Source organism: Grampus griseus (genome assembly GCF_964374135.1).
Source record: "Grampus griseus genome assembly, chromosome: 8".
NCBI classification, from domain to species: domain Eukaryota; kingdom Metazoa; phylum Chordata; class Mammalia; order Artiodactyla; family Delphinidae; genus Grampus; species Grampus griseus.
The window spans coordinates 14,298,658-14,323,552 of record NC_139002.1 but is presented as its reverse complement, the minus strand read 5'-3'; the positions used below and the strand labels follow the sequence as shown (position 1 = coordinate 14,323,552).

Sequence of the window (24,895 nt, the reverse complement as noted above, 5' to 3'; positions counted from 1 at the left end):
TAAGGAACGTAAGGGAGAGCAAAGGCGTCATCTCAGGTGAGTGAAATTACTCTTGCTTACTCTCGCCTTGAGCTCGGGGGAGCAGGAGTACCCCCGTTTCCAGGATGGGGCGGGGTAGTTAAAGATCCCGCCTATTTCCAACCCTAGAACCTCCTCCGCTCTCCGCTCCTCCTCCCACCCTCTTCTAGCGCTGGAACGCCGGGCTCACTAAGCCCCGCCCGCCGCGGGTGCGGCTCCTTTAAGGCCGGATGGGGGCGGGGGGGCCGGCCGTGTTGTCAGTGTCAGCTCTGCGCACGCAGCCCTCCCGGAGCCGGTGCCTGCCTGCGAGCCCCAGAGTCCCCGCAGACGAGTCCCCGCCCGGGTCCGGTGGGGCCCCCGCCGTGGGAGGAGTCGGGCGCTGGCCGGCGACTAACGCGGGTTGGACTGCCGGACCAACTGAGGAGGGCCCCGGACTCCGGAGAGAGGGACCCCGGCGTCGCGATCCCCCAGGAACCTCCTCTCTTCGATCTGTGGCACCCACTAGTCCCGGGCACCCAGCCCCGGAGAGCCCCCGATCCCGCGCGCCCAGCCCCGGGGGAGCCCGCCCTCGCCCCGCGGCCCGCCCGGGCCATGCTCCCCCGGGGCAGCGGCTGAGCCCGAGCCGGAACCGGGACCTGAGCCCGCGCGGAGCATGGATCCAGACTGGGGGCAGCGGGACGTGGGCTGGGCGGCCCTGCTGGTCCTCTTCGCCGCCTCGCTGCTTACGGTGTTGGGCTGGCTGCTGCAGTATGCCCGGGGCTTGTGGCTGGCGCGGGCCCGCGGGGGCCGGGGCCCGGGACCCGCCTTAGCTGCCGAGCCCGCCGGCTCCCTGCGGGAGCTGGGCGCTTGGCGCTCGCTGCTGAGGCTGCGGGCGACTCGGGCCGGCGCCCCTGAGGAGCCAGGCGTCAGGGGCCTCCTGGCGTCGCTCTTCGCCTTCAAGTCTTTCCGGGAGAACTGGCAGCGGGCTTGGGTGCGAGCGTTGAACGAGCAGGCCTGCAGGGATGGGGTGAGTTGGACAGGAGGACCTAGGTGGTCCCGTCACTCAGCCTTTTCTTCTAGAGGAGGGACTGCTCAGGCCAGGAGGCACGTATGGGGGTGGGGAGCAACTGGGGAACCCTATGGCCTCTCTTTTCCTCTGGGATCAGAGAAAAGGGTGCAAGTGAGGCTGGCGGTTGTAGAAATCCGGCTGTGTCCCAAATCCTCTATTCTTGCCGTCTAGGTACTCTCTGGCTCCAGACCAGTGCACAACTTGCTGTTCTCATAGCAACGCTAATCCCTGTGCCCCAGGGCACTTCCTCCCAGCCTGGGTGCTGGTTGTGTGTGTGGCTTGGGTGGGTGGGTGGTGCTGCCGGGGGTTAGAAGGGAGACATGTGCACCTGTGGAAGGAATTTGCCTGGTCCTCATGCCATCACACCCAGTCAGCACTTCATACCCCAGATCCCTGGTGTGATCAGGCAGGTCTCCGGGGAGCCTGAATTCCCCCCCACCCCATCCCTCAGTAATTTCACTGCTGCAGTCTAACACGTCCTTCTCCATGCTCCCTGCAGTGTCTGTGTTTAGGGAAAGGTATTCAGGTGGAAAGGAGATTGACATTCCATGCCCCGCCCAGTAGATGAGCCTAGAGCTGCCCCTTGAGGGTCAGTCACAGACTAACCCAGCCTACTTCCTTCCGTTGCACCATGGGCAGCTGGCCTCCCAGGAAGTGGGGCAGGAAGCGTGGTCATAAGACTGAGGTGGGGTGGGAGGTGGAGACCTCCCTCTCTTGGGGTCCACACTCATCTTGGCCCTCGCGGTCTATTAGCCCCTGGCTCAGAGGGTTCTCCATTTCCAGCCACCACTAGTCTGAGGGTTTTACTCCACTAGCTCTCCAGATGCCTGGAAACAGAAGTGGCCACGCAAGAAATTGCTCTGCTTCCTCTGCTCAGCTGACCTGAAAGCCAGATGGCATCTGTCAGTCTATGCCGTGAACTCAACCCTCCACCCAGCTCTCCCTGTACCTTGTCCCCGGGTCAGGACTGACTCCCCAGGACAGCTGACTCAGCTGGACATTAGCCTCCCTTGCAGGGGGTGGGGAGACTGGCGTTCCCAGCATCCATCTCCCTTGGCCTGGCTTTTGAACAAGACCGCTACAGTAGCAGAGAAGTTGGCTTTCCCTGGTTTGCCAGGCAAATGAGCCCTGTGGATTTGTTTCCTCCCATCCCAAGACCCTAGGAGGAGCTGCCAGCTGTCTGTGCCCCCTCCTTAATTCTTCCCATCCTGCTCTCTGGATGGGGCTGCAGCAGTTGGCTTCCACTGCTGTGGAAGAATTAGGAAGCTCTTACAACACCTAAGCTAAGCAGCTTTCTGCTCCCTAAAGCCATCCTGCTGTCTGCCTTGAGGAATTAGCCAAATCTCTGGCCCTTGAGCCCTCTGAGCTTGCTTTTCTTCCCAGTTCCTGTGGTAAAGTTCCCCAAGGCCAGGCTGAGCTAGTCTTCATCTCCAAGAATATGGATAGAGTCACACTCTTATGCCTCTACATCCTATTTATCTGGAAGAAGGTTTAGCTCTTGTCTTGAATAAGGGGCCCTACTGCTTTCATCCTTAGCTCAGCTGTGTCTCTGCCCAGCTACGATATACAGGTGGCACCAACACCTTTATTATTTTTTTTCTATGCACACCTTTCTTCCAGGGTAGGGCGGGGATGAAGAGGAAGGTGGGGGAGAAGAGGGAGGCTCCTGGCATTCCAGGAGAAGTCTAGGGTCTTCAGCTCAAGGTGATGTGGTCTCTGAGGCGGTCTAGCTTCCCAGCTCTCCCTAGCAGCTACAGGCCCTGGAAAGGCGGGCTTCAAGGGGAACACTTGCTGTCCTAAAGCCCTGAGCCAAGGAGGGGCCAGAAGCCAGCCTGCAGCTGAGGCCTCCGCAGTGCCAGGGCCTAGCCAGCAACTGAGTAGGCCAGCCCTGTGGGGGGCAGCTCCAGAGACCTGATCCTATGCCCACGTTACTCCCTCAGAGCTCCATCCAAATCGCCTTTGAGGAGGTGCCCCAACTCCCACCCAAAGCCAGCATCAGTCATGTGACCTGCACAGACCAATCAGAGCGCACCATGGTAAGGGTCTTATGGGCACTGTCTTCTTTTAGGGCTGGAGTGGGGGCTGATCCTGAGTTCCCTTTAGTCTGAGCGTTCTTAACCTGAAGTCTTTGAATGCCTTAGGGATCCCAGGATTGGCTTCAGGAGGTCTGAAAATCCCACTAAAGTTACATGCAAACTGTAGTACATGTGTGCATATTTGCATTTTCCTGGAGAGAGGAGTCTTTGGCTTTTATCATTCTTTTATGGGCTTATGACCCCCAAAAGGTGATTCCCAAGGAAAACCGAAGTGGAGAGGGGTCTGCTGACCCGTTGTCGGGCAGGACAGGGCAGGGCCAAGTTGAGCACTCTTCCTCCGTGTGTGACCCTCCTTGCCTCCGTGCCTCGCCTGTCTCAGGTGCTGCATTGCCAGCTCTGTGCTGAGGAGGTGATGTTTCCAGTCTCTGTGACCCAGCAGTCCCCCGCTGCCGTCTCCATGGAGACCTACCACGTCACTCTGACACTGCCACCAACACAGGTGGAGGAGGATGTGGGAAACTGAGTTGGGGAGGGGGCGGACGGTTCAGTTGCCTCAGCCTTTTCAGTTTGGTTCCTCTCTAAGACAGAATTTGGGAAGGGAGGGTCCTGGGGGGGTGGGGTTGGGAGTAGTTGGAGGAGTGGGGCAAGTCAACCCAGTCCCTTTGTCCCCTGTCCCCAGTTGGAAGTCAACCTGGAGGAAATCCCCGGCGAGGGCCTGCTTGTATCCTGGGCCTTCACGGATCGCCCAGACCTCAGGCTGACAGTGCTTCCCAAGCTGCAGAACAGGGAGGTAAGGGGGCAGGGCTGGGAGAGAAGCGGCAGAACAGGGAAGGGGAGGCGGAGCTGGGGGGCCTCACCTCCTTGTTCTCCGCCCTGCAGAGAGGTGAGGAGCAAGTAGAGCTCTCCACTATCGAGGAGCTGATCGAGGATTCCATAGTCAGCACCCAGCCAGCTATGATGGTCAACCTCAGGGCCTGCTCTGCCCCTGGGGGCCTGGTGAGTAGGTGCTCAAAGCAGATAGTTTGCGTGCATACTGTCCCCAGGGTACTGTGTCGGGATTCTTGCTCTTTTTACCTCCTTCTGCTCTTAGGTACCCAGTGAGAAGCCACCTATGGTGCCCCAAGCCCAGCCAGCCATCCCCAGACCTACCCGGTTATTCCTAAGGCAGCTTCGAGCATCTCACCTGGGACGTGAGCTGGAAGGTGAGAGCCAGAATCTTCTGGGGGACTGCCGAGGCTATGGTTGCAGGTGCCCCTGGCGCCCCTGCCAAGGGCGTGGCCTCTCAGCTTGGAACTGAGCATTTTCAAATTTCCGGTCCCCCACAGGTACTGGGGAAGTGTGCTGTGTAGCTGAGCTCGACGACCCCATGCAACAGAAGTGGACCAAGCCCATGAGGGCTGGGCCCGAGGTGGAGTGGAGCGAGGACCTGGCACTGTAAGGAGTGACTCCCCAGCCCCCACCCTTGCTCCCACAGCTGGACTGGGGATCAGAGCCTTCCAGCAGAGCCCTGGCATGAATCAGCTCTGTTTTCAGTAAACCTTGGTGTGAGCCTCTACTGTCTGCCAGGGCCTGGCCTAGTCCAGATATAACCAAGATACACCCCCGCCCTGAGTTGATCACAGGCTAGAAGCAGAGACAGGTGTACGTAAAGAAGATGGTATAAGTGCTCCAGTCCAGGTTTACACAAAGTGCCGTGGAAGTGCTTAGATGGGGGAGCTTAATTCCCATAGGTTAAGGATCAGAGTGGGCTTCATGGAGGAGGTGGCATTTAAATCACACCTTCGAGCAAGAGTAGGATTTTAACAGAGTGTTAGAGAGAAGTGTTCATGGCAGAGGGGACAGCTTGAGTCAAGGAAAGAGAGAGTGATTTGCCGTAGAGGGAGACTGCGAAGGCAGGATGGGGCAGGAGCATGGAGGATTTGAATGCCTGGCTGAGTAGTATGGTCCCTGCTCAGCCCCATCCCATTCTCTTGGGAAGAGACCATATTTGGAGGATGATTGCAGCACTTGTTCTATCTTATTTACCTCCATCTCTGTCTGCCTCTGGCCTGTGATCGACTCAAGGGTGGATTCAGTTTGCTAATCTCCCCCCTCCCTGCCCCACCTCTTCTTGGCCACAGGGATCTGGGGCCCCAGAGCCGGGAGCTGATCCTCAAAGTGCTGAGGAGTAGCAGCTGTGGAGACAGTGAGTATGGGGCAGGAAGGAGCACCTCTGGGTGGGTGCTGAGCGGGGCCTGGTCATGGCCCCAGCTCACAGTGCCACCCCTTTCCCCAGCTGAATTCCTGGGCCAGGCCACAATGTCTGTGGCCTCCCCTTCCAGACCACTGTCCCGAAGACAGGTGTGCCCACTCACCCCTGGGCCAGGTAAAGCCCTGGGGCAGGCAGCCACCATGGCAGTAGAGGTGAGAAGCTGGCCCCTGGGGGGAGGTGGGAGGACACGGGCTGGGGGGGGGAAGACCAGTCTCTGAGGCCCTGCCTCTTTCCACTTCCACCCCTCGGCAGCTTCAGTATGAGGAGGGCTCCCCCCGGAACCTGGGCACTCCCACCCCCTCCACTCCACGCCCCAGCATCACACCTACCAAGAAGATTGAGCTTGACCGGACCATCATGCCCGATGGCACCATTGTCACCACAGTCACCACCGTCCAGTCCCGGCCCCGGGTAGATGGCAAATTAGGTAAAGAGGAGGAGCCTGGGAGCCCAGCTCTAGCCAGGGGCCCCAGACTGCAGATCCGTGGCTGGACAGGGAAAGGGCAAGGAAAGCCCTAATTCCGGCTCTCCCTGTTTTCCGACCACATCTTCCTCATTGTCTTTGACTCTCCCAAACTTTCCCTTGCATCCCTCCATTTCCCTAACTAGTCCTCTCCCTCTTCAATCCTGGATCTACCAGCCCCTCCTACAGTATTCTCACACTTCCACGTCCCCAAGTTCCCTTCTGTCTTTTTTTTTTCCCCCTCTGTCTTTTCACATGTGTCTCCCCTTCCCTTTTCCCAGCCCCAGCTGCCCAATTGCCCCTCCCTCGCCCCTCAACCTCCAGCACCCTGTGGGACCCTCCAACAAACCCAGTGGCCTCCCTGGCAACTCTCCCACTCCCAGGGGCCCTCCATGACATTTCTTCCATCCCTAGGGGTCCCATGGAATTCCCCCTACCTCCACTGGGCCCCTTTGCCATCTCTGCACACTCAACATTTTCATGGCATCTCTCCGAGCCCTTGGTGGGCCCCGTGGCACTTTCCCACGCTCCCATTGGTTCCTGTGGTGTCTTTTTGTCCCCATGGCATCTTCTTAGTCACTCCTGCGATTAATCATCCCTTAGTCATCCCTACCCTCTGAGTCAACCAAAGTCTGCATCTCAATAAAGACGGTAGGGGGTGGGGGCCACTCTAAAGCAGCTCCCAGCTCACTGACCCTCCCCCACCCACCAGACTCCCCCTCCCGCTCCCCGTCCAAGGTGGAGGTGACTGAGAAGACAACAACTGTGCTGAGCGAGAGCGGTGGCCCCAGCAGTACCTCCCACAGCAGCAGCCGTGAGTAGGGAATCGGGAAGTGTGAGTGGTGGTTGGCACCCGGGCCCCAGAGTCAAAAACCATTTTGGGTGGGGCACAGGAGTTCAGGTCCAAGAAGGAGCTGGGGAGGAGTCAGGCTAGCCATGCCCTGTATCCATCCTCCAGCAGGGGAGAGCCACCTTTCCAACGGCTTGGACCCTGTAGCAGAGACAGCCATTCGCCAGCTGACTGAGCCCAGTGGGCGGGCAGCCAAGAAGACACCCACCAAGCGTAGCACACTCATCATCTCCGGGGTTTCCAAGGTAACGGGGCTCTGGGGAGAGGAGCTGGGCTAGGGAGAGAACCCTCATTGGTCACTCCTGCCCATTAAAACTTGTCCCTCCTGCCAGGTGCCCATTGCCCAGGACGAGTTGGCACTATCCCTGGGCTATGCGGCATCCCTGGAAGCCTCAATGCAGGATGATGCAGGGCCCAGTGGAGGTCCCTCTTCACCTCCCTCAGACCCACCAGCCATGTCCCCAGGACCCCTAGATGCCCTCTCCAGTCCCACGAGTGTCCAGGAAGCAGATGAGACAACACGTTCGGACATTTCTGAGAGGCCCTCTGTGGATGACGTTGAGTCGGAAACAGGGTCTACTGGTGCGCTGGAAACCCGCAGCCTCAAGGATCACAAAGGTGGGGAGATATTGGCAGCCCCCCCCCTTCTTTATACCCAGTATCATCACCTGGGTCCCACTGGACACTAAGGGACATAGGAGCCTCGGGCCAATCTCCTCCTTCCTCCCCTAAGGGATCCCAGAGTTCCCAGCCTGTTTCAGCCAAGCTTGAGTAGAGAGGGGGGAACTTGATGTCTTGAGTCTTGGCTTGGATCTAACAGGCTTGGGTGATAAGAAGAGATGTAAAAATATTTCCTTTTACCTCCCTTTTTTCTTTCTTCCTGGATCTAAGCGCATATCCTCCTTCCCTTATTCTCGCCCATCACCCTTTCCTTTCATTCTTAACTCTCTCCCCTATGCGTGTAAGAATTCCTACCCCAGGCAACCCTAGGAGTACCCCTCTAGCAGTGACACCGTCTGTGCACAGCTGTGGTATTTCTAATTTCTCAGGTTCAAGGGCTTGCCCCCAGACGTCCACATCCCTCTGCCAGTGAGTCTATCACTCACGAGTATTTATAACGATTTATGATTTAAGCCTGCATCACTTCTTGGGATAATGAGAGTCCTTAGTCCGAAGCCTGCCGTGTAAACACCCTTCTCATGATATTCGTCCTGAATTTACCTCTTTGAAGTTTTCCAGACACACTGCTTCCTGCTCACATCCTGGAATTTGGTCAGCAAGTCAGCGTCAACCCACTTTGTCCCTTCATGGCTTTTAGGAACACCCTTTGCCCCGCCTTTGTCTTTCCGTAGTAAAGAGGCCCAATCATCAATCTGTCCTCACGGAGCAGCCAGCCCCGTGACATTCCACCTCAGGGGCGGTGGTCAGGAGCATCACCATGTTTTCCTCAGGAAGGATAAAGGGCATGTTTGTTCTGTTCTGCATCTTGGACCCCTTCATGCTTGTCCTTTCTCTGCTCCCCTCCTCACCCCACCCCATGGAACCCCTCTCTCTGCCTCAGCCTCCCCTCTCCCCTCACAGTGAGCTTCCTGCGCAGTGGCACTAAGCTCATCTTCCGCCGGAGGCCTCGTCAGAAGGAAGCCGGTCTGAGCCAATCACACGATGACCTCTCCAACGCGACGGCCACACCCAGCGTCCGAAAGAAGGCTGGCAGCTTTTCTCGCCGTCTTATCAAGCGCTTTTCCTTCAAATCCAAACCTAAGGCCAATGGCAACCCCAGCCCCCAGCTCTGAGGGCCCTGCTCACCTCCTGAGCTAGGAGAGGGCAGGCATCCTCTCAGCCCCTTCCCCACATTCCCTTCCATTCCCCTTCCTGGATTCCCGGTAAGCTGGGCCAGGGAAGCCCTCTGGGTTCCAGGAAGCCCTGTCCATCCTGGGCTCTGGGGCTAGTTGGAAGGGGACTTGCAACGGGAAGTGTGTGAGAGGTGGACACCCGTTGCTGAGGACACAGAGGAGGGAGCGGGTGGCCCGGAGAAAGAGGAGGCTCTGTCCTGGTGCATGTGGGCGTTCCTCGGACCCACTGGCCTGCTGTTGGCACTGGCCCCTCAGAGGAGTCCTGGGGTGCTCAGCTCCTCAGCTGATCCTTCCTCCCTTATTTATTCTCTTTTCTATTTATATGTGTGGTCCCGGACCCTCAGTGAACAGGTAATAGAGGGCATCTCTCCCAGGTGACCCTTCTTCCCTATCCCAGGAGGGTAGGCAATTCCCTTTCGGATGGGGCTCCCTCACCTCCCTCAGGTCCCCACTCCGACCAGCACCAATGTCTGCCTCTGAGGACATTGACAGCTCATAGAAAGCCGGGCCGGTGCCCGGGATGGGGGGCAGGTACTCCCCACCTCCCTGCCTCCCCTTCTGCTCCTCATCCCTCCCTCCCCCTTTGTTACCGTTTTTGTACTTGATGCCTTCTCTGTGAGCAGTGGCTCTGTTGGAAGGAGGGAGCCAGGAGCCTTTCCCCGAGAGATGGCTTTAGGGGCTTTATCTACAGAGTGTGATGACGGAGCAACAGCAGAGCTGCACCTCTGTATAGTGGGAGATGATGATGTCCATTGCTGTGTGATGGCCTGGAATTTAATTTATTAAAGTCAAATTGGAGTTTATAAACTGGACAACTGGTCATCCTTTGACAGGCGAATGGGCAGCGAGGCTGTGGTGTTGGAGTGGGAGGATCAGAGACAGGGCCCAGATGGTGAGATGGGGTCGGTGACACATATATTGGGTCTACGAAGTTCCTGCAGGGAGGATGGGACATGTAGAGAGAGGATGGGAGAACAAGCGTCTTTGAAGGGTGAAGTTGTAGCAAAAATGTCAATCAGAAAAAAAAAGTCCATCGGCTAGTAAGGGCATCTTCATTCCCCTTCCTTGAACAGGCTGCTCCTTCTAGAATATAGGAGAGTCCAGAGCACAGCCTCTTGATCCAGACTGCCTGGATTTGAGCCCCAGCTCCACTAATTATCTTTGTGACCTTGGGCAAGATATGTAAACTTAGAGCACCTCACTTTTCTCATCTGTAAAGTGGGAACTGTGATAAAAGTAACTATCATTTGGTTGTGGGTTAGAACTTGGCTGGCATACAGTCGGTGCTGAATAAGTGTGAGCTGTTGCCTCAGAAGAGACGGATTGGGAGGGGGAAGTCTTATAAGGGTTTCATCATAATAAAAAGTCTTTCACTCCTAAATGTGGGCAAATTTCAGGGAGTTATGGATACTAGGAAACTCTAGCACGCTGGTTCCTGTTTTCTGGGATCTTACACAGGACTTGAAACAGATAAGCTGCTGCAGGATGTCAGAGAGAGCACTGGACCAGGAACAGAAAACCTGGGTGTACCACAGACACAGCAAGTGACCTTGAGAAGTCCACTTCTGCTTTCTGAACCTTAACTTCCTCATCTCTAAAATGAAGGGTGGCCTAGATAATCATCCAGGTCACTCACTTCCAGCCTTGCCATTCTGACTAACCTATATCACAGGGGGCTTCAGGGCACCTGCCTTTGGCTAGGCAGCTTGGAGTTGTGCATTTTCCCCATGCTCCTGTCGGCGCTAGTCACAGAATAATGGAATATTTAGAAAGGGTGGCAGAATATGGATGTTTGGTTATTTGCATATATTGGTATGCTAAATTCTAGGTCCTCAAAACTCAAAGGTTTATCAAGCTACTTCCCCTGATCTAAAAAATACAACTCTTAATAGTTCACAGAGGAGCAGTTTGTTTACCAATATGACAAGACGGCCAAACACACTGAACTTGAAATTTCACAAGAAACTATTGTTGATGGGAGGGCAGGTATTCTGATTCCTACTAGACCTGTGGATTGAGCTGATGGTGACTGGAAGATGTACTCAGTTTCTAGGGTGACCTGCCCAGAACTCAATGCAATCACATATTTAGTAGTGACAAAGAGCCTGATCACATTTCAGAAATAGGGATTTAAGAAAATGAACGCAAAAGAAACGCAAAACATAACCTAATTCACTTTATACTTTCAGAAGAGATACACAGTTTTTTTTTTTTTTGGCGTTACGCGGGCCTCTCACTGCTGTGGCCTCTCCCGTTGCGGAGCACAGGCTCCGGACGCGCAGGCTCAGCGGCCACGGCTCACGGTCCCAGCCGCTCCGCGGCATGTGGGATCCTCCTGGACCGGGGCATGAACCCGCGTCCCCTGCATCGGCAGGCGGACTCTCAACCACTGCGCCACCAGGGAAGCCCGATCCACAGTTTTTGATGAGTATGAATTACGCTTTAAGATTTTCTGGCAGCCTTTTTTTTTTTTTTTTGCGGTACGCGGGCCTCTCACTGTTGTGGCCTCTCCCATTGCAGAGCACAGGCTCCGGATGCGCAGGCTCAGCGGCCATGGCTCACGGGCCTGGCCGCTACACGGCATGTGGGATCTTCCCGGACTGGGGCGGACTCCCAACCACTGCGCCACCAGGGAAGCCCTTTCTGGCAGCTTTTAAAGAACAAATATCTGGATGTGTCTTGAATTATCCAGCCAAAATTGTGTCTTGTTTTCAAGAGAAGCAGATTGAGATGGAAGTGACCTATGTTAGACAGCAATACACCGTTTCAAATTTTGGAAACATGCGTGGATTCCAGAGATATCCTGAAATTTTTGCTCTATAAATATTGTTTGAGTCTACACAGCTCAGTGAATGGATTTTTCTTCATGAAATTGCTAAATTAAAGCTAAGAGCCATCTTTAGTGGTGTAAATCTGAATTCAAATACAGTTGGCATTTTATGAAGTATTAATATACCTATGTGCTTTTGAATGGATAAAGTTGATAAAACATATTTTTGTTACTCTTGAATTATATTTTAAAATAGGGACAAAGTTTAATTCACTGTTTGTTGTTAGTAACAAACTTCATGCAGAAAATTCTGATTTTACTCTGTCTTTGCTATTTTTAAAAATATTTATTTATGTGGTTGCGCCGGGTCTTGGTTGCGACAGGCAGGCTCATTAGTTGCAGCTACAGTGCTCCTTAGTTGCTGCCTGCATGTGGGATCTAGTTCCCTGACCAGGGATGGAAACCCGTCCCCCGGAATTGGGAGCTCAGAGTCTTATCCACTGCGCCACTAGTGAAGTCCCTGGCTTTGCTATTTTTTTTTGCGGTACGCGGGCGTCTCACTGTTGTGGCCTCTCACATTGCGGAACACAGGCTCTGGACGCGCAGGCTCAGCGGCCACGGCTCACGGGCCCGGCCGCTCCGCGGCATGTGGGATCTTCCCGGACCGGGGCACGAACCCGTGTCCCCTGAATCGGCAGGCGGACTCTCAGCCACTGCGCCACCAGGGAAGCCCTGCTATTTTTAATGGCATCTTTAAGTTCATTTTATTTATGTTGAACATGTAAGGTGTTTTCTGATTATATAAATTATATAGGTTTATATTTAGGTTAGAAAATATAACGCAGTAAATATCAATCCCAATGAACTTTACTAAGGTACATAATTTTTAAACAAATATGTCTTGGACCCTTACTGAGTTTCAGCCACTAGGCTAAACAATGGGGTTATAAACATGAAAAACACACGCAATCCCTGCCCTCTCTCATTGAACTGAGTCTAGTGCAGAATGCAGACACATAAATAGGCAAATACAATACCGCATGATAGAGCTGTAATGGGGAAATGCAGGAAAGGGATGTCCAGGAAGACTTCCAGGAAAAAGAAGCATCTTCGTTGAGACCAGAAGAATGAGTAGGAATCAAACATATGTGGGAAAGGAAGAAAGGGAAGATTATTCCAGGCAGAGGAAACAGCAAGTACAAGGCAGGGGAGGAAAGGCGGCTAGGTGTGGTGGAGAAACTGAAAGAAATGTGGGGGCTGGAGAGCAGAGAGTGAGTTCGAGAAGCACTCAAGACACGGTGGAGAGAAGTATGCAGGACCCGGATGCTGAACAGTCTAGAAAGCCTCAGTATGGTTTGGGGCTTTGTCCTGAGGACAACAGAATGACTTTGAGTGTTTAAAGCAGGGTGGTGGTTTGATCAGATTTGCTCTTTGTAAAGATCACTTGAGAGCTCCGTCGAGAATGGTATGGAGGGAAGTAGGAGTGCCCGCAGTGGAACCAGTTAGGTCAGTGTAGACATCCGGGATGGACGTTGTTAATGGACTAGAGAGGGGGCGGCGAAAATCAAGAACGGGGGATGAACATGAGAGATCCTGTATTTAAGGGGGTAGCATTTACAGCACTTGGCAATGCATTGGATGCTACGTGTGAGGGAGGAATCAGCCATGACCGCCAGGTTTCTGACTTGAAGGAGTCATTCACTGAGCCTGGTGACACAGGAGGTGAGGTGTAGGGGAAAGAGATGCCACAAGGAATACTGATATTTAAGAAACAGTAAGATTAAGAAGGTGAAGGACCCCCAGTTCGGGCTGAGCGGGGCTTGCTGTGCTGGGCACGGAGCCTCGCATGCCTCCTCCTCCGCCTCCCCGGTCTCCTCCACCTGTTCCTCCGCCTCACCGCCCACGCGGCCAGCTAGCTTGATAACCAACAGAAGGTCGGAGACCCCTCTCTGCGCTCAGCCCGAGCTCTGCGCATGCCCAGTGGGTGCCGTGGGCCGAGCCTGCGCAGTTGGGGGAATTCGGGCCCTAGGGATCCCCGCTTGCGCCACGCTAGGAGAACCGCGGCGCCAGCAGCGGTACCTTTCCGCGCGTCCCGCCGCCCCTCACTCCCGCCCCTTCCGTGTTTTGGTCGCGCATGAGTTCCGTCAGTCGCAAGGGCGATTGGTTGTTAGAGGGATCCGAGAGCGGCGATTGGCTGTCGTTGGCCGTCGCTCAAGCGCCCTCCCGGAGACGGTGTGAGGTGGGCGAAGAAGAGAAGGAGAGATCCCGGAGCAGACTAGACTGATCGACGGTAAGCCGCGGGGGGCTCCGCCGGGCAGCGTCGGGCTGGGCTTTGGGCTGGCAGCCGAGGCCAGGCTCTTCCCCGGTCGCTTAGGCGAGGCTCCCTCTTGCTGTTCGGCCACGCTGGTCTGCCTGGTGCCTGCAGCGCCTTGACCCCAACATCGACTCGAACCTCTCGTCTGGGGCTTCGCTGCCGCTGAGACACGGTCGCCGCCACGCCTTGGGGGAAGCCTGCGGGGCTGAGAGGGAGAGGTTTACCCGCCGGAACGGTCTCCTTCTTTCTCTCCGAACTCTACCTGTGCTCCAGGGGCCCGGTCCTCACCGCTTAGGGCAAGTCTTCCCTGCTTCGCCTGCCACTGGGATTTCTCCCTGTTCAGCTTTCCCCCATCCGGCGCTTTGTTTTGGTCGTTGTCTTAACACGTCAGAGTCTTATTTCTTCGACCACATTGTGAGTCCTTAGGAGGTTCCGGATCTGGGTCCCTCCTTTCTTGAACACCATTCAGGGTTCATTCGGTGTTTTGCGTTACAATTTATACTCAGGTATTTGCTGATTGCTTCTTACTATGACTCCTGATGAAAGGAAGGGTTAGGAATCCTTCGGGCTTTCCTTTTGTTGATCTTTTTGTAGAATTCGTGCTTAGATCATCTCATCCTTAGAAGCAAGGATACGAAGAGCCAACACTTGTTGAGTTGTGGCGGTGTGTTATGCTAAGCATTTTAATATCCATTATCTGGTTTAATCCATAAATCAGTTCAATGAGACAGGCATGATTATTCCCATGCTACATGGGAAACCCGGGCTTAAGTAACTTGCCTGAGGTCACATAGCTAGTAAATGTTGGAACTTTCTAATCAGATCTGTTGAATCCATCATCCACTGCTGTGATATTAGTATCCTGTTTCACATTTAAGGAAACAGGTTCAAAGAAGCTAGGTGATTTGTCCAAAAGTAAAGTAATAAGTTAACAGATTTACTTAAACATTAAAAGAGGTTGTAGTAGGTACGTGGTGGCCCTGCAGTTAGAACTGAACACAGCACAGACCAGGCTTTCTAGGAGCTCACAGCTTACTGGAGGAAACTGACAAAATAGCTACTCAATAAAACATGCTTTGGGTATTGTGTATTTGGATATGATGTTTGTGGGGAGGAAGGAATCAGACATGAAGAGGTAAGACAGTCTGATGTAGGAGGAGAACGGAGCCAAGCTCCCTGGTTTTGAAATCTGTCTCCATCATTTTCTAGCTTTGATCTTGGGTAAATTACTTAACCTTTCTGGGCCATTTCCTCATCTGCGAAGTGGGTAATAATGGTACCTACTTCAGTAGGGTTGTTGTGTTAATGAGTTTTTATACATATACTTAAAACAGTGCTTGGCATATAGTAGATAGTTAACAGGTGTTATATTTTTCTAGGCTGAGCAAACTCATTGAGACAGGAAGCTTGAGCCCAGGTCTTCTGACAGCTGGTCCAGCACCCTTTTCTTATACAGGTTGCCTCATTTGCATCCCTTGCCTACAGAAAGAGGAGTGGTGACCAAATAGTCACTTTGTCCTACAGCTTCCCAGGGTAGAAACAAGCAGCGTACAGGGAAAGAAAGTAAAGAACGCTGCGGGATGGTGAAAGAGGGATTCAGGGAGATTTGCCTAAATTTCAAGTCATTCTAGATATCTAGATAGCCTGCTTCCTGGGCCTTATCCACAGTCTAACAACAGGTATGTGTTTAGAATATTTGTGCTCAGCATTGTGCTGGACACAGTAGAGGGACACAGGCGTGATATGGTATCTGCTCAGAAGCAGCTAATATTGTCCAGTTGGGTAGATGAGAGTAGAACACAAAACAACCATGAGTGACCAAGGGCAGCAGAAAAAATAGGGTTGAGCTTTTCTGGTTTCAACTATGCTAGCCATCAAACCGAAAGGGGAGAGTGATTTGAGGGGCGGGGTAGTTTAGGAACACTTCCTGGGATATAATCATATCCCCACATTTATTGAGTTTCCCAAGAGTACAAAGCTCTGGGCTAATGCTGGAAATGAGAAGTGAAGAAGAGATGGGCTCTGCCCTGAGAAGCTCCTCGTCTAGGGGACACGCATTCTGTTCCATTGTAACAGGTGGTTGGATGGAGGTGTGTACCGAGTGCTGTGGAGGCAGGAGGGGGGATATGTCAGCTGTACCTGGGTGAATTGGGAGAGGGGTCACCAAGCAGGGGACATTTGGGCTTGAAGCAAATGAGTAGAGGTTTCTCAGGCAGAGCGTTTTAGGAGAATGTAGTATGTTTAGGGACAAAGATTACTGACTCAGAGAGAAAGAGGGAATAAATGGATAGGTGTGGGAGGAAGGGCACGGCCTTTGGATTAGAATCAGGGCACTCTTACACCAAATGAAGTGAATGAAGTTTGGAAGAGGACTCAGCACAGGGCTGACACGTGGTAGGCCCTCATGTGTTAGTTCCCTTACCCAGCTCCTGGAGAAGTAAGTTGCGGCCAGTTGGAGAAGAGCCTTGCATGCTGTGCTAAGTGGACTTGATCCTGAAGGTAGTATAGGAGGTTTGGACTGCTATGTCTGACCTAGGAAGGCTTTCCCTACTTCTTCTACCCCCAAATTGTAAAAGTAGTCCACATTTTCTCCTAATAGGGCTTCACTATTAGTCTACCAAGAGTTCAGCAACCCCAAGTACTCACACCCCAGAGTGTCAAAGGTAGTTGGCTTCTTCTCAGAGGAGAGGCAAAGGCTGTGGATTTAAAAGGGGTTTCTTTGGTAAGCAGTTAGATATAGTAGGTTCTTACAGTTGTAGCTATGAAAGATGTTGTGCATTTTGTGTTTTCTGGGTTTTTTTCCTTAGTATGTAGTAAAGTTCTTTTTCAGAGTTCCCACCTGTTTCAGGAAGGCCAGCAGGAGCAATGCCCCCGCTCCCTCTCAGGTTACCACAGTGGGGACAGCAAGAATCAGTGAGAATCCTCAGGAAGAGGTGACACTCAGGGGACAGAGTCAGGGCCTATTAGTGTCTTTTCTAACCCCAGAGATTTTGCTTGCAGTATCATCTGTCATTCTGTGGGTTTTTTTGTTTTTTTTAATTTTTTTTTATTTTTGGCTGCGTTGGGTCTTCGTTGCTGCTCACGGGCTTTCTCTTAGTTGCGGCGAGCGGGGGGGACACTTTTCTTTGTGGTGCGCGGGCTTCTCATTGCGGTGGCGTCTCTTGTTGCAGAGCACAGGCCCTAGAGCATGCGGGCTTCAGTAGTTGCAGCGCGTGGGCTCAGTAGTCGTGGCTCACGGGCTATAGAGCGCAGGCTCAGTAGTTGTGGTGCAGGGGCTTAGTTGCTCTGCAGCATGTGGGATCTTCCCGGATCAGGGCTCCATCCCATGTCCTCTGCATTGGCAGGCAGATTCTTAACCACTAGAAGTCCCTGTGTTTTGCTTTAACGAGGGAAACTGTTCTTTTGTTGTTCCTCAAACTCTGTTCCTGGAAGCCCCACCAGAACTGGAGTGCTGAGTTAAGAGAGCATATTTCTAGGCCTAACCCAGCCTTCCCGGATCCAAACCTTTAGGGGAGGGGCTGGAAACCTCTGCATTTGTGTGCATATTAAAGTTTGAGAACCTTTAGTTTTTTTATTCAGCTTTCTTCAGCAAATATTTGTTACATGCCTAAGTGTGCCTAGCACTGTGTACACCCAGTATAAACTGGACAGGTAACCGCCTCTTACGTGAAGTGGAATCTGCACTGTTGTTCCGAGGATGTTAGGGCCATGGTGGAGTAAAGCACTGGATAGGTTAGGCAAAGGGAGTTCGTACGGCACTTTGTAAGTCTGGCAGGGGACTTACACGATACAGTAAGAAATAAGGAGCTTCTAAGGTCATCTGTGTGCATAGGAAAGAATGTGGACTTTGGAGTCAGCCTCACCTGACCCGACCACACTAGTGTGTGATCTTGGTCAAACCAGTTAACCTCTCCAAGCCTTAGGCCCTTATCTACAAATGAAGTTAAAAATAGTGCTTACCTCATAGGGTGGTGTTGGTAATTAAATGACACAAGGCAAATAAAGTGCTTAGTAGGTGCTTGGCGTATAGTAAGTGTGAAATTAAAAGCAAAAGGGCTTGTTACTCCATTCTGAAGATGAGGATGTTCAGGAGTAGAAGGGTTAAGTTACTTGGCCAGGGTCTCACAGCTAAGTAGGTGGTGGACAGAGGCGTCTGGATTTGAACCCTGGGTCATTCCCCAAAGCCTTCTTTTTGAACCTGAGCATTGTTCTGCTTCCTGTAGGAGTAATTCCTTCTTGGCGGGTTGCTCTGAAGCTCCTTGAAAAAATGTCTGTTGAAGTTGTTAGCTTAGAGCCTGGCACATGCTCAGTAATGTTAGTTTGTATTCTCCTTTCCCAAGAACAGCAGACAGCTTCCAGGGGTTTACGGAACTGCTACTCTGTCCTTATTGAAAAAGCATGGAGTTTGTCACGGGCCACTGGAAAATGTCTTCTGGGTCTAGGCCGGCTGCCCGCCCAGCTGCTTACGCCCAACAGCACTTGGGTGGAATCCTGGCAGCTGCTGATTTCTTCCTCCCCCTCTATAGGGTGAAGGCCATGCCGCCCCCTGGGAAAGTTCCTCGGAAGGAGAACCTGGGGCTACAGTGTGAGTGGGGGTCCTGCTCCTTTGTGTGCTCAGCCATGGAGGAGTTCTGCGAGCACGTCACTCAGCACCTGCAGCAGCACCTGCAGGGCTCCGGGGAGGAGGAGGAGGAGGAGGAGGAGGAGGAGGAGGAGGAGGAGGACCCGCTGGGTAAGGAAACAGGACACAGCAGGGGAAAGAGCTTGAGGGTTGGTGGAAAAGCTGATTTTCCTTGCTGCACAGGGGGAAGGCAGCCGGCAAGAGTGGTGGTTTATTTTCCTAATTGTGCTTTTTTTTTTGCTTTGTTTATAAAAGCACTGTAGACTCATTATAGAAAACTCATTCAACAAGGATATATGGAATGAACCTGCCATCCTGCCATCAAAAGTCAATTACTGGGCTCCCCTGGTGGCGCAGTGGTTGGGAGTCCGTCTGCCGATGCGGGGGACGCGGGTTCGTGCCCCGGTCTGGGAAGATCCCACATGCCGTGGAGCAGCTGGGCCCGTGAGCCATGGCCACTGGGCCTGCGCGTCTGGAGCCTGTGCTCCGCAATGGGAGAGGCCACAACAGTGAGAGGCCCGCGTACCGCATCTCTCTGCATGTGTATACATAAATTAGATAGATATGATTTTAGTTTTTTGAAAAGGATCATATTGTACAAGCTGTTGGCAAGCTGCTTTTTTCACTCTCTGGTAGTGTCTTTCAATTTTTTTTTTTTTTTTTTTTTTTTTTTTTACTGTGACCACCAGTTAGGAATACATCTTACTTATATCACAACCCTGTACACAAAAGTTAAAAAATACTAAAAACAATACTTGCCTTTATTAAATTCTCTCTGAATTGTTCTATCTTATTCTCTTTCATTAAAAAAAAGTGTGATTTGCAGTCCCCTAAACTGATTTCACTACCCACTAATGGGTCACAACACAGTTTGAAAAACTCTGTTCTACAGAAGGTATAGAGACACCTCTCCTTCCCCCACCTCAAATTCTGTTTTGAGTCTAGTGACTGCGAACTATAACTCATAGCTTCAAAAGTCAAGTAATATTTATACAGAAGAGAAATTAGGGGATTATTTTTAAAAATATCTACTTTTCAAAACAAGTAAACCCTTATAAAGCAGTGGAAATTTGGTGCTTAGACAGATGCTAGAGAGACAGGAAGTGGAATTGAATAGTCCTAGGGAATAGTCCATCCTAGGGAAGGCCGATCTTGGGCAGCATATGGGGGAAAGAAGGACTTCCGGTTTGACAGGAAGGAGTGGGAGGTGTCTCAGTTCTCGGGAACAGCAGAAACTCGGAGCCACTGTAGCAAATGCCAGCCACACCTGCTGTCTCTGAGTCACTGGCACTGGGACATGCACACACTACATGCCCCTACCTAGACCGCACTTCCCCTCCACCTGGTTGCAGTCTAATATTTATACATGTGATTATTTGATGTTTTTTTTCTCCCTGACTGAAAGCTGTACGAGGACAAAGACTGGGACTCTTTTTTACTCGTCGTTGTATCCCTGGTGCCTGGCACACAGTTAGTGGTCATTAAATACTAGTATTTGCTGAGTGAATTCCTGGCATACCAGGTCAGTCTGGCATCCTCCCTTGCTGCTAAGTGGACGGAGAGCTCTGGAAAGTATCAGACTCTTCCTTCTAAACCCCTTTTTGCAGAGGAAGAATTCTCCTGCTTGTGGCAGGAGTGCGGCTTTTGTTCTCTGGACAGTTCTGCTGATCTTGTGCGCCATGTCTACTTCCACTGCTACCACACCAAGCTGAAACAGTGCGGGCTGCAGGCCCTGCAGAGCCAGGCCGACCTCAGCCCCTGCGTCCTGGACTTCCAGAGCCGCAACCTCATCCCTGACATCCCTGACCACTTCCTGTGTCTGTGGGAACACTGTGAGGTCAGCAGGCAGAGCCAGTAATAGGGGTGGAGGGAAGTTGGGGATCTCAACTAAAGATGCCTTGACCCTCTCAGGAGGAGGAGTTGTGGCTCGTGGGCTTTCAGGGATGCCCTGTATTCCTGAGGTTCCCGCTAGCAGCCCTCCTACATTTCTGGGTAGCCCCCTTGCTCAAATTTTCCTATCCCCACCAAGTTAATTTGGGAGAGAGCCGAGAAGCCCCCTTTGGACACCTAGGGGCAAGAGTCCCTCCACCCACCCTCAGTCCTTACCCCAAGTTGCTCCTGGCACAGAGCTCCTTCGACAATCCCGAGTGGTTCTATCGGCATGTGGAAGCGCACAGCCTTTGCTGTGAATACCAGGCAGTCGGCAAGGACAACCACGTGGTGCTGTGTGGCTGGAAAGGTAAGGCCACTCTTTGATTTCTGACCTCTAAAGAAACCTTGGGGTTGCTAAGGGGCCAGGGCAGCTAGGGGTGGGACCAGTCCTACAGGGCAAGGTTGGCTGCTGACTGGAGAGACGTGGGGGTACCAGAGCCTACTCTGAGGGTTTGTAGCTGGACCTGACTGGACCTTCCTTCCCAGGCTGTACGTGCACCTTCAAGGACCGCTTTAAGCTTCGAGAGCACCTCCGTAGCCATACCCAGGAGAAGGTGGTGGCCTGCCCCACCTGCGGGGGCATGTTTGCCAACAACACCAAGTTCTTAGATCACATCCGTCGCCAGACCTCATTGGATCGTAAGCGGTCGGAGCAGGGGCATGGGTGCAGGCTTGGAGTGGAGGTCGGGGGCACATTCCCAGGAGAGGGGACCCCTGAAGGTATCTGCAAGTTGGCTGCGTCTACCTTAAGGGCTCAGTCACCTACCACAGTCTCTGCTGATAGAGACTCATTAGACGTTGTTATTCCATGCTTACTGTGTGCCACAGCTCTTATCTCAGTGAATCCTAGCAGCAGCCCCATGAGGTAGGCCTCTTGTCCACGCTTTTGGCAGATGAGGAAACTGAGGCTCAGAGAGGTTAAATCGCTTACCTGAGATCACACAGCTAGTAAGTGGTCAAGCCGGAATTCTAATTCAGCTTCTCAACTCCAAGTCCCATGCTCTTTCTGTGATACTATGTCCGTCCATAGTTCCCTAAGCTCCCCGCTCCTCCTCTGGTGGTTCCCTTCTGCCTGGGATGGTTCCCCTCTCCCAGCTTGCTCTCCTCTCTGTGCCTCTCCACCATCCCTCACAACCCACCCTCTCTTCTGCCCGCCCCACCACAGAGCAACACTTCCAGTGCTCTCACTGTTCCAAGAGATTTGCCACGGAGCGGCTGCTGCGGGACCACATGCGTAACCATGGTGAGTAGCTGGCCACGCCTCTCGTCCCGGCCCACCCTCCAAGCTTCCACTAGCCCTCGGATCACAGCCTCCTCTCTGCTCCTCAGTGAACCACTACAAGTGCCCTCTGTGCGACATGACCTGCCCACTGCCATCCTCCCTCCGAAACCACATGCGCTTTCGCCACAGCGAGGACCGACCCTTTAAATGTGACTATTGTGACTACAGGTAAAGGGAAACGGGGACTGGAAATCAGAAAACTTGTGTTTCAGGGTCCCCCATGCCCTCTGACCCCTCCTGACCTCTCTCGGCAGCTGCAAGAATCTGATCGACCTCCGGAAGCACCTGGATACCCATAGCAAGGAGCCAGCCTACAGGTGTGATTTCGAGAACTGCACCTTCAGTGCCCGGTCGCTCTGCTCTATCAAGTCCCATTACCGAAAAGTGCATGAAGTGAGTGGGGCTGATGGTGGGGAAGGGCCAGCAGAAGTGTCGGGGAGCCTGGGGTTCAGGGGGAATCTAGCCTCACTCTCCCTCCCCTCCCCCCCAGGGAGACTCAGAGCCGAGATACAGATGCCATGTGTGTGACAAATGCTTCACGAGGGGCAACAACCTCACCGTGCACCTTCGCAAGAAACATCAGTTCAAGTGGCCCTCAGGGCACCCCCGTTTTCGGTATGCTCCTCCCAGATTCCCACACTTTTTCTTCATACCTTTCAACAATTTAGAGACCTTGAATTTGATGGTGCTTTGATGTCCACCATCTCCATTTAGGTTCAAGGAACCTCGAGAATAGTGGTGAGGCAAAGATTATTTTTCTGATTTTTGAATCCAAGGTACGATGCCAAAAACAGTAAATGGCGCCCAAAGCCCTGTAGCCGGAACCAGGGTGTGAGCCCAAGGGTCCTAATCTGTAGCTCCATGGCCTGCTCATAAATCCTTTGACAACACTACTGTCCAGTACAGATAATTCCTCCCTCTCCCCTTCCCTCCCCTCCCTTTCCTTTTTGAGTAATGATCCTGCTTGCCTTTTCTTCTAAATATTCCAATAAAGACCTCTTTTGTCTTTTACCTCCATCACTTAGAATCCCAGAGCTGCTGCTTTCCCCCATATTTGTCCCTTACCTCGCCAATCTCCAGGCCATTTCTGCCTCCCCCTGCCCTTGTTTGCTGCCCTCTGTGCTCCTCCTTCACCAGGTACAAGGAGCATGAAGACGGCTACATGCGGCTGCAGCTGGTTCGCTATGAGAGTGTAGAGCTGACACAGCAACTGCTGCGGCAGCCACCAGAGGGATCGGGCCTGGGAGCATCACTGAATGAGAGCAGCCTGCAGGGCATCATTCTAGAAACAGTGCCAGGGGAGCCAGGACCCCAGGAAGAGGCTGAAGAGGAAGAGGAAGGTGGGGGTGGTGAGGGGACAGCCCTCTCGGCCTCTCAGGACACTTCTAGCTCTGTCATCCACGTGGTGAATCAGACCAGTGCCCAAGGTGAGCGAGAGATTGTCTACTATGTGCTGTCTGAAGCCCCGGGAGAGCCACCTCCAGCCTCTGAGCCCCGCTCCGGGGGCGTCATGGAAGAGCTTCAGGGAGTAGCTGAGGAGCCACAAGTCCAGATGGTGTGAAGGCTGCAGACCCTGACCGTTGCTGCCCCAGACCCCAGCTGGGGTTTGAGCCGGGCTGGTGGCAGTGCCCTTAGTGGGCAGCCCTTGCCAATGGATGCCTTGAGGAGTGGTGCTGAGAGCGGTGCGGTCCACTCTGGACCCGGCTTGCATCATTCGGCAGACTGAGGGACTTCCCTTTTGTGCCAGACCACATTCTGTGGGGATCCTGAGGAGTTTGGATCCTTTGGGGGGGCACCCTGGTTGTGTGTGTTCTTGTAGAGGGGGCTAGTGTCAGGCTTAACCCTAACCCCCAGACGTGCTAGAAGAGTGATTAAAATCCATAGTCAACTCACATCCATTCCTGTCTTTAGGGGTCCTTAGGCCCAGGGATGACACGTAACTGATCCCTGCAAGGGCCCTTTCCTCACAACCAGCCAAGGCATTTCCCTCTAAATGGCTCCTCCTGCAAACCCCAAGGACTTTCATGGTCATCCTCAGGGATGGGATTGGAGGCACCGAGTATGTGCATAACAATTGTTTTTGGTAATAAAAGAAACGCTTGGGCCATTACTCACTTCTTCTTCCTTATGTTTGGTGGTATTAACTAGATAATGAGGAGATACAGCTGCCCAGAAGAGGAGCTGAATAAACCCCTTTTAGTGACTGGGGTTTGTTTTGTTTTGAACTGTCCTCTTGTTCCCTGCCCCCCTCCCCCACACCCCACCTTTGGTGAAACTTCTCCATTTCTTCTTGGAACATCTACCATCTCTATAGAGGTCCCAGGCACAGGCCAGGAGTGGGCAGTAGAACACTCTAGGACGGACGAGTGGGGCTTGCCAGGAAGCCAGAGCACCCAGGCCAGCCCCACGCTCTGAGTGCTGCTTAGAAGCCAGCGCCTCTGGGTTGGGGGTTCTTTACCTGTGGGGCTGTGGGACTAAGAAGGACGCTTAGGGCAGAGGGTGGATGTGGAAGCCCTGGGGAATAGCAGGTACTGGGGGTCCAGGAGCCAAGTTAGAAAGTTGTGTATCTGAATGTGCATTTTCCTGAGGAAGGGGGTCTGTTTTTTCAGTAGATCCTCAAAGGGGTTGGAACCCTCCTAAACAAGAACCATTTTTTTAGGCCTGTCCAGTCACATCTTAGTGCTCTGTGTCATTCTTAGGGTCTCTGCCACTCTCAGGGGGTCAGGGAAGTACCCTCAGGGGTCTTGGATGGGCAGGAAGCTGCCCCCAAAGTGTTGTTTTAACACTTTTTAAAAAGGACTAATTCTTACTACAAAAACTGTGCCTATTGCTGAAAGAATTAGGAAAGAGAAGTCTCTTCATTAATTCCATCAGCCATTTACTGAGTTCTTCCTATAGTCCGGGTTTTGTGACAGGTGCTAAGGATACAAAATGGATAAACCCAGGCAGGATCTGCCCCGGAGGGACTTGCAGTACAGAGACGAGGAAAGACCTAAATGGAGTGAGGTAAGTGAGAGGCCTGTCAGGAGTGAGTGGAGTGAGAGGCCTGTCAGGGTTCATTGAGGAGGCTCAAAGCAGGAGCTGACAGTATTACTTGGCCAAGGGATCAAGAAGGGCTTTGTCAAGGAAACAACTAGAGCTACCATCTGCAAAGGGGTGGCCAGTTTTTTCCGAGCAGAGGAGACTAGGTCTGTAAATGAATCTAAAGGGGTACTTTGTGGTCTGCAGCACAGAGGGCAGTGGGATGTGGAGAGAGACAAGACTGGGAAGGAAGGCAAAGCCACCCAGAAGGACTGCATCAAGTTTTAGAACGGTGATTCTGCCAGTGATGGGGAGTGAGAGAGCAGGCAGATGCAAGTTAGGGGGCTGCTGCTGCAGGAATTCAGGCAAGAAATAATGAGGGCTTTAAGGTCAAGTCAATGTAGATGTTCACTTCGCCTCTGTAAGAGCGCCTTCA

General features: G+C 52.8%; 2 protein-coding genes across 4 annotated transcripts; both read left to right on the top strand.

The window, feature by feature from the left end:
* Positions 1-670: 670 nt before the first annotated feature.
* C2CD2L (C2CD2 like) lies at positions 671-9,311 on the top strand (the record flags this gene model as incomplete). 2 transcript variants are annotated; one of them, XM_082660468.1, is made up of 14 exons in its annotated part: positions 671-1,024; positions 3,007-3,102; positions 3,482-3,601; positions 3,782-3,892; positions 3,982-4,098; positions 4,193-4,304; positions 4,428-4,536; positions 5,223-5,287; positions 5,378-5,505; positions 5,606-5,780; positions 6,529-6,630; positions 6,778-6,911; positions 6,999-7,284; positions 8,248-9,311. In XM_082660468.1, 14 exons carry the CDS (start codon positions 671-673, stop codon positions 8,457-8,459), a joined length of 2,121 nt encoding a protein of 706 aa, XP_082516594.1. In that variant the 3' UTR covers positions 8,460-9,311. The 2 variants fall into 2 exon arrangements, with proteins under 2 accessions (XP_082516594.1, XP_082516593.1); XM_082660467.1 differs by having other exon boundaries at positions 6,775-6,911.
* A 4,187-nt stretch (positions 9,312-13,498) lies between these two features.
* Positions 13,499-23,538, top strand: HINFP (histone H4 transcription factor). Of its 2 annotated transcripts, XM_082659530.1 has the most exons (10): positions 13,499-13,579; positions 18,130-18,335; positions 19,832-20,061; positions 20,352-20,463; positions 20,643-20,795; positions 21,322-21,399; positions 21,486-21,606; positions 21,693-21,831; positions 21,929-22,053; positions 22,576-23,538. In XM_082659530.1, exons 2-10 carry the CDS (start codon positions 18,140-18,142, stop codon positions 22,997-22,999), a joined length of 1,578 nt encoding a protein of 525 aa, XP_082515656.1. In that variant the 5' UTR covers positions 13,499-13,579; positions 18,130-18,139; the 3' UTR covers positions 23,000-23,538. The 2 variants fall into 2 exon arrangements, with proteins under 2 accessions (XP_082515656.1, XP_082515657.1); XM_082659531.1 differs by lacking the exons at positions 13,499-13,579; positions 18,130-18,335; positions 19,832-20,061; positions 20,352-20,463; positions 20,643-20,795 and adding an exon at positions 20,817-21,104.
* The last annotated feature ends 1,357 nt before the right edge of the window (positions 23,539-24,895 follow it).

Coding starts and splice junctions, on each gene's coding strand:
- HINFP (XM_082659530.1), top strand. CDS start 18,140: ATGCCGCCCCCTGGGAAAGTTCCTCGGAAGGAGAACCTGGGGCTACAG. Junction 20,062..20,351: donor GTCTGTGGGAACACTGTGAG/GTCAGCAGGCAG, acceptor CTCCTGGCACAG/AGCTCCTTCGACAATCCCGA. Junction 20,796..21,321: donor TCGCCAGACCTCATTGGATC/GTAAGCGGTCGG, acceptor GCCCCACCACAG/AGCAACACTTCCAGTGCTCT.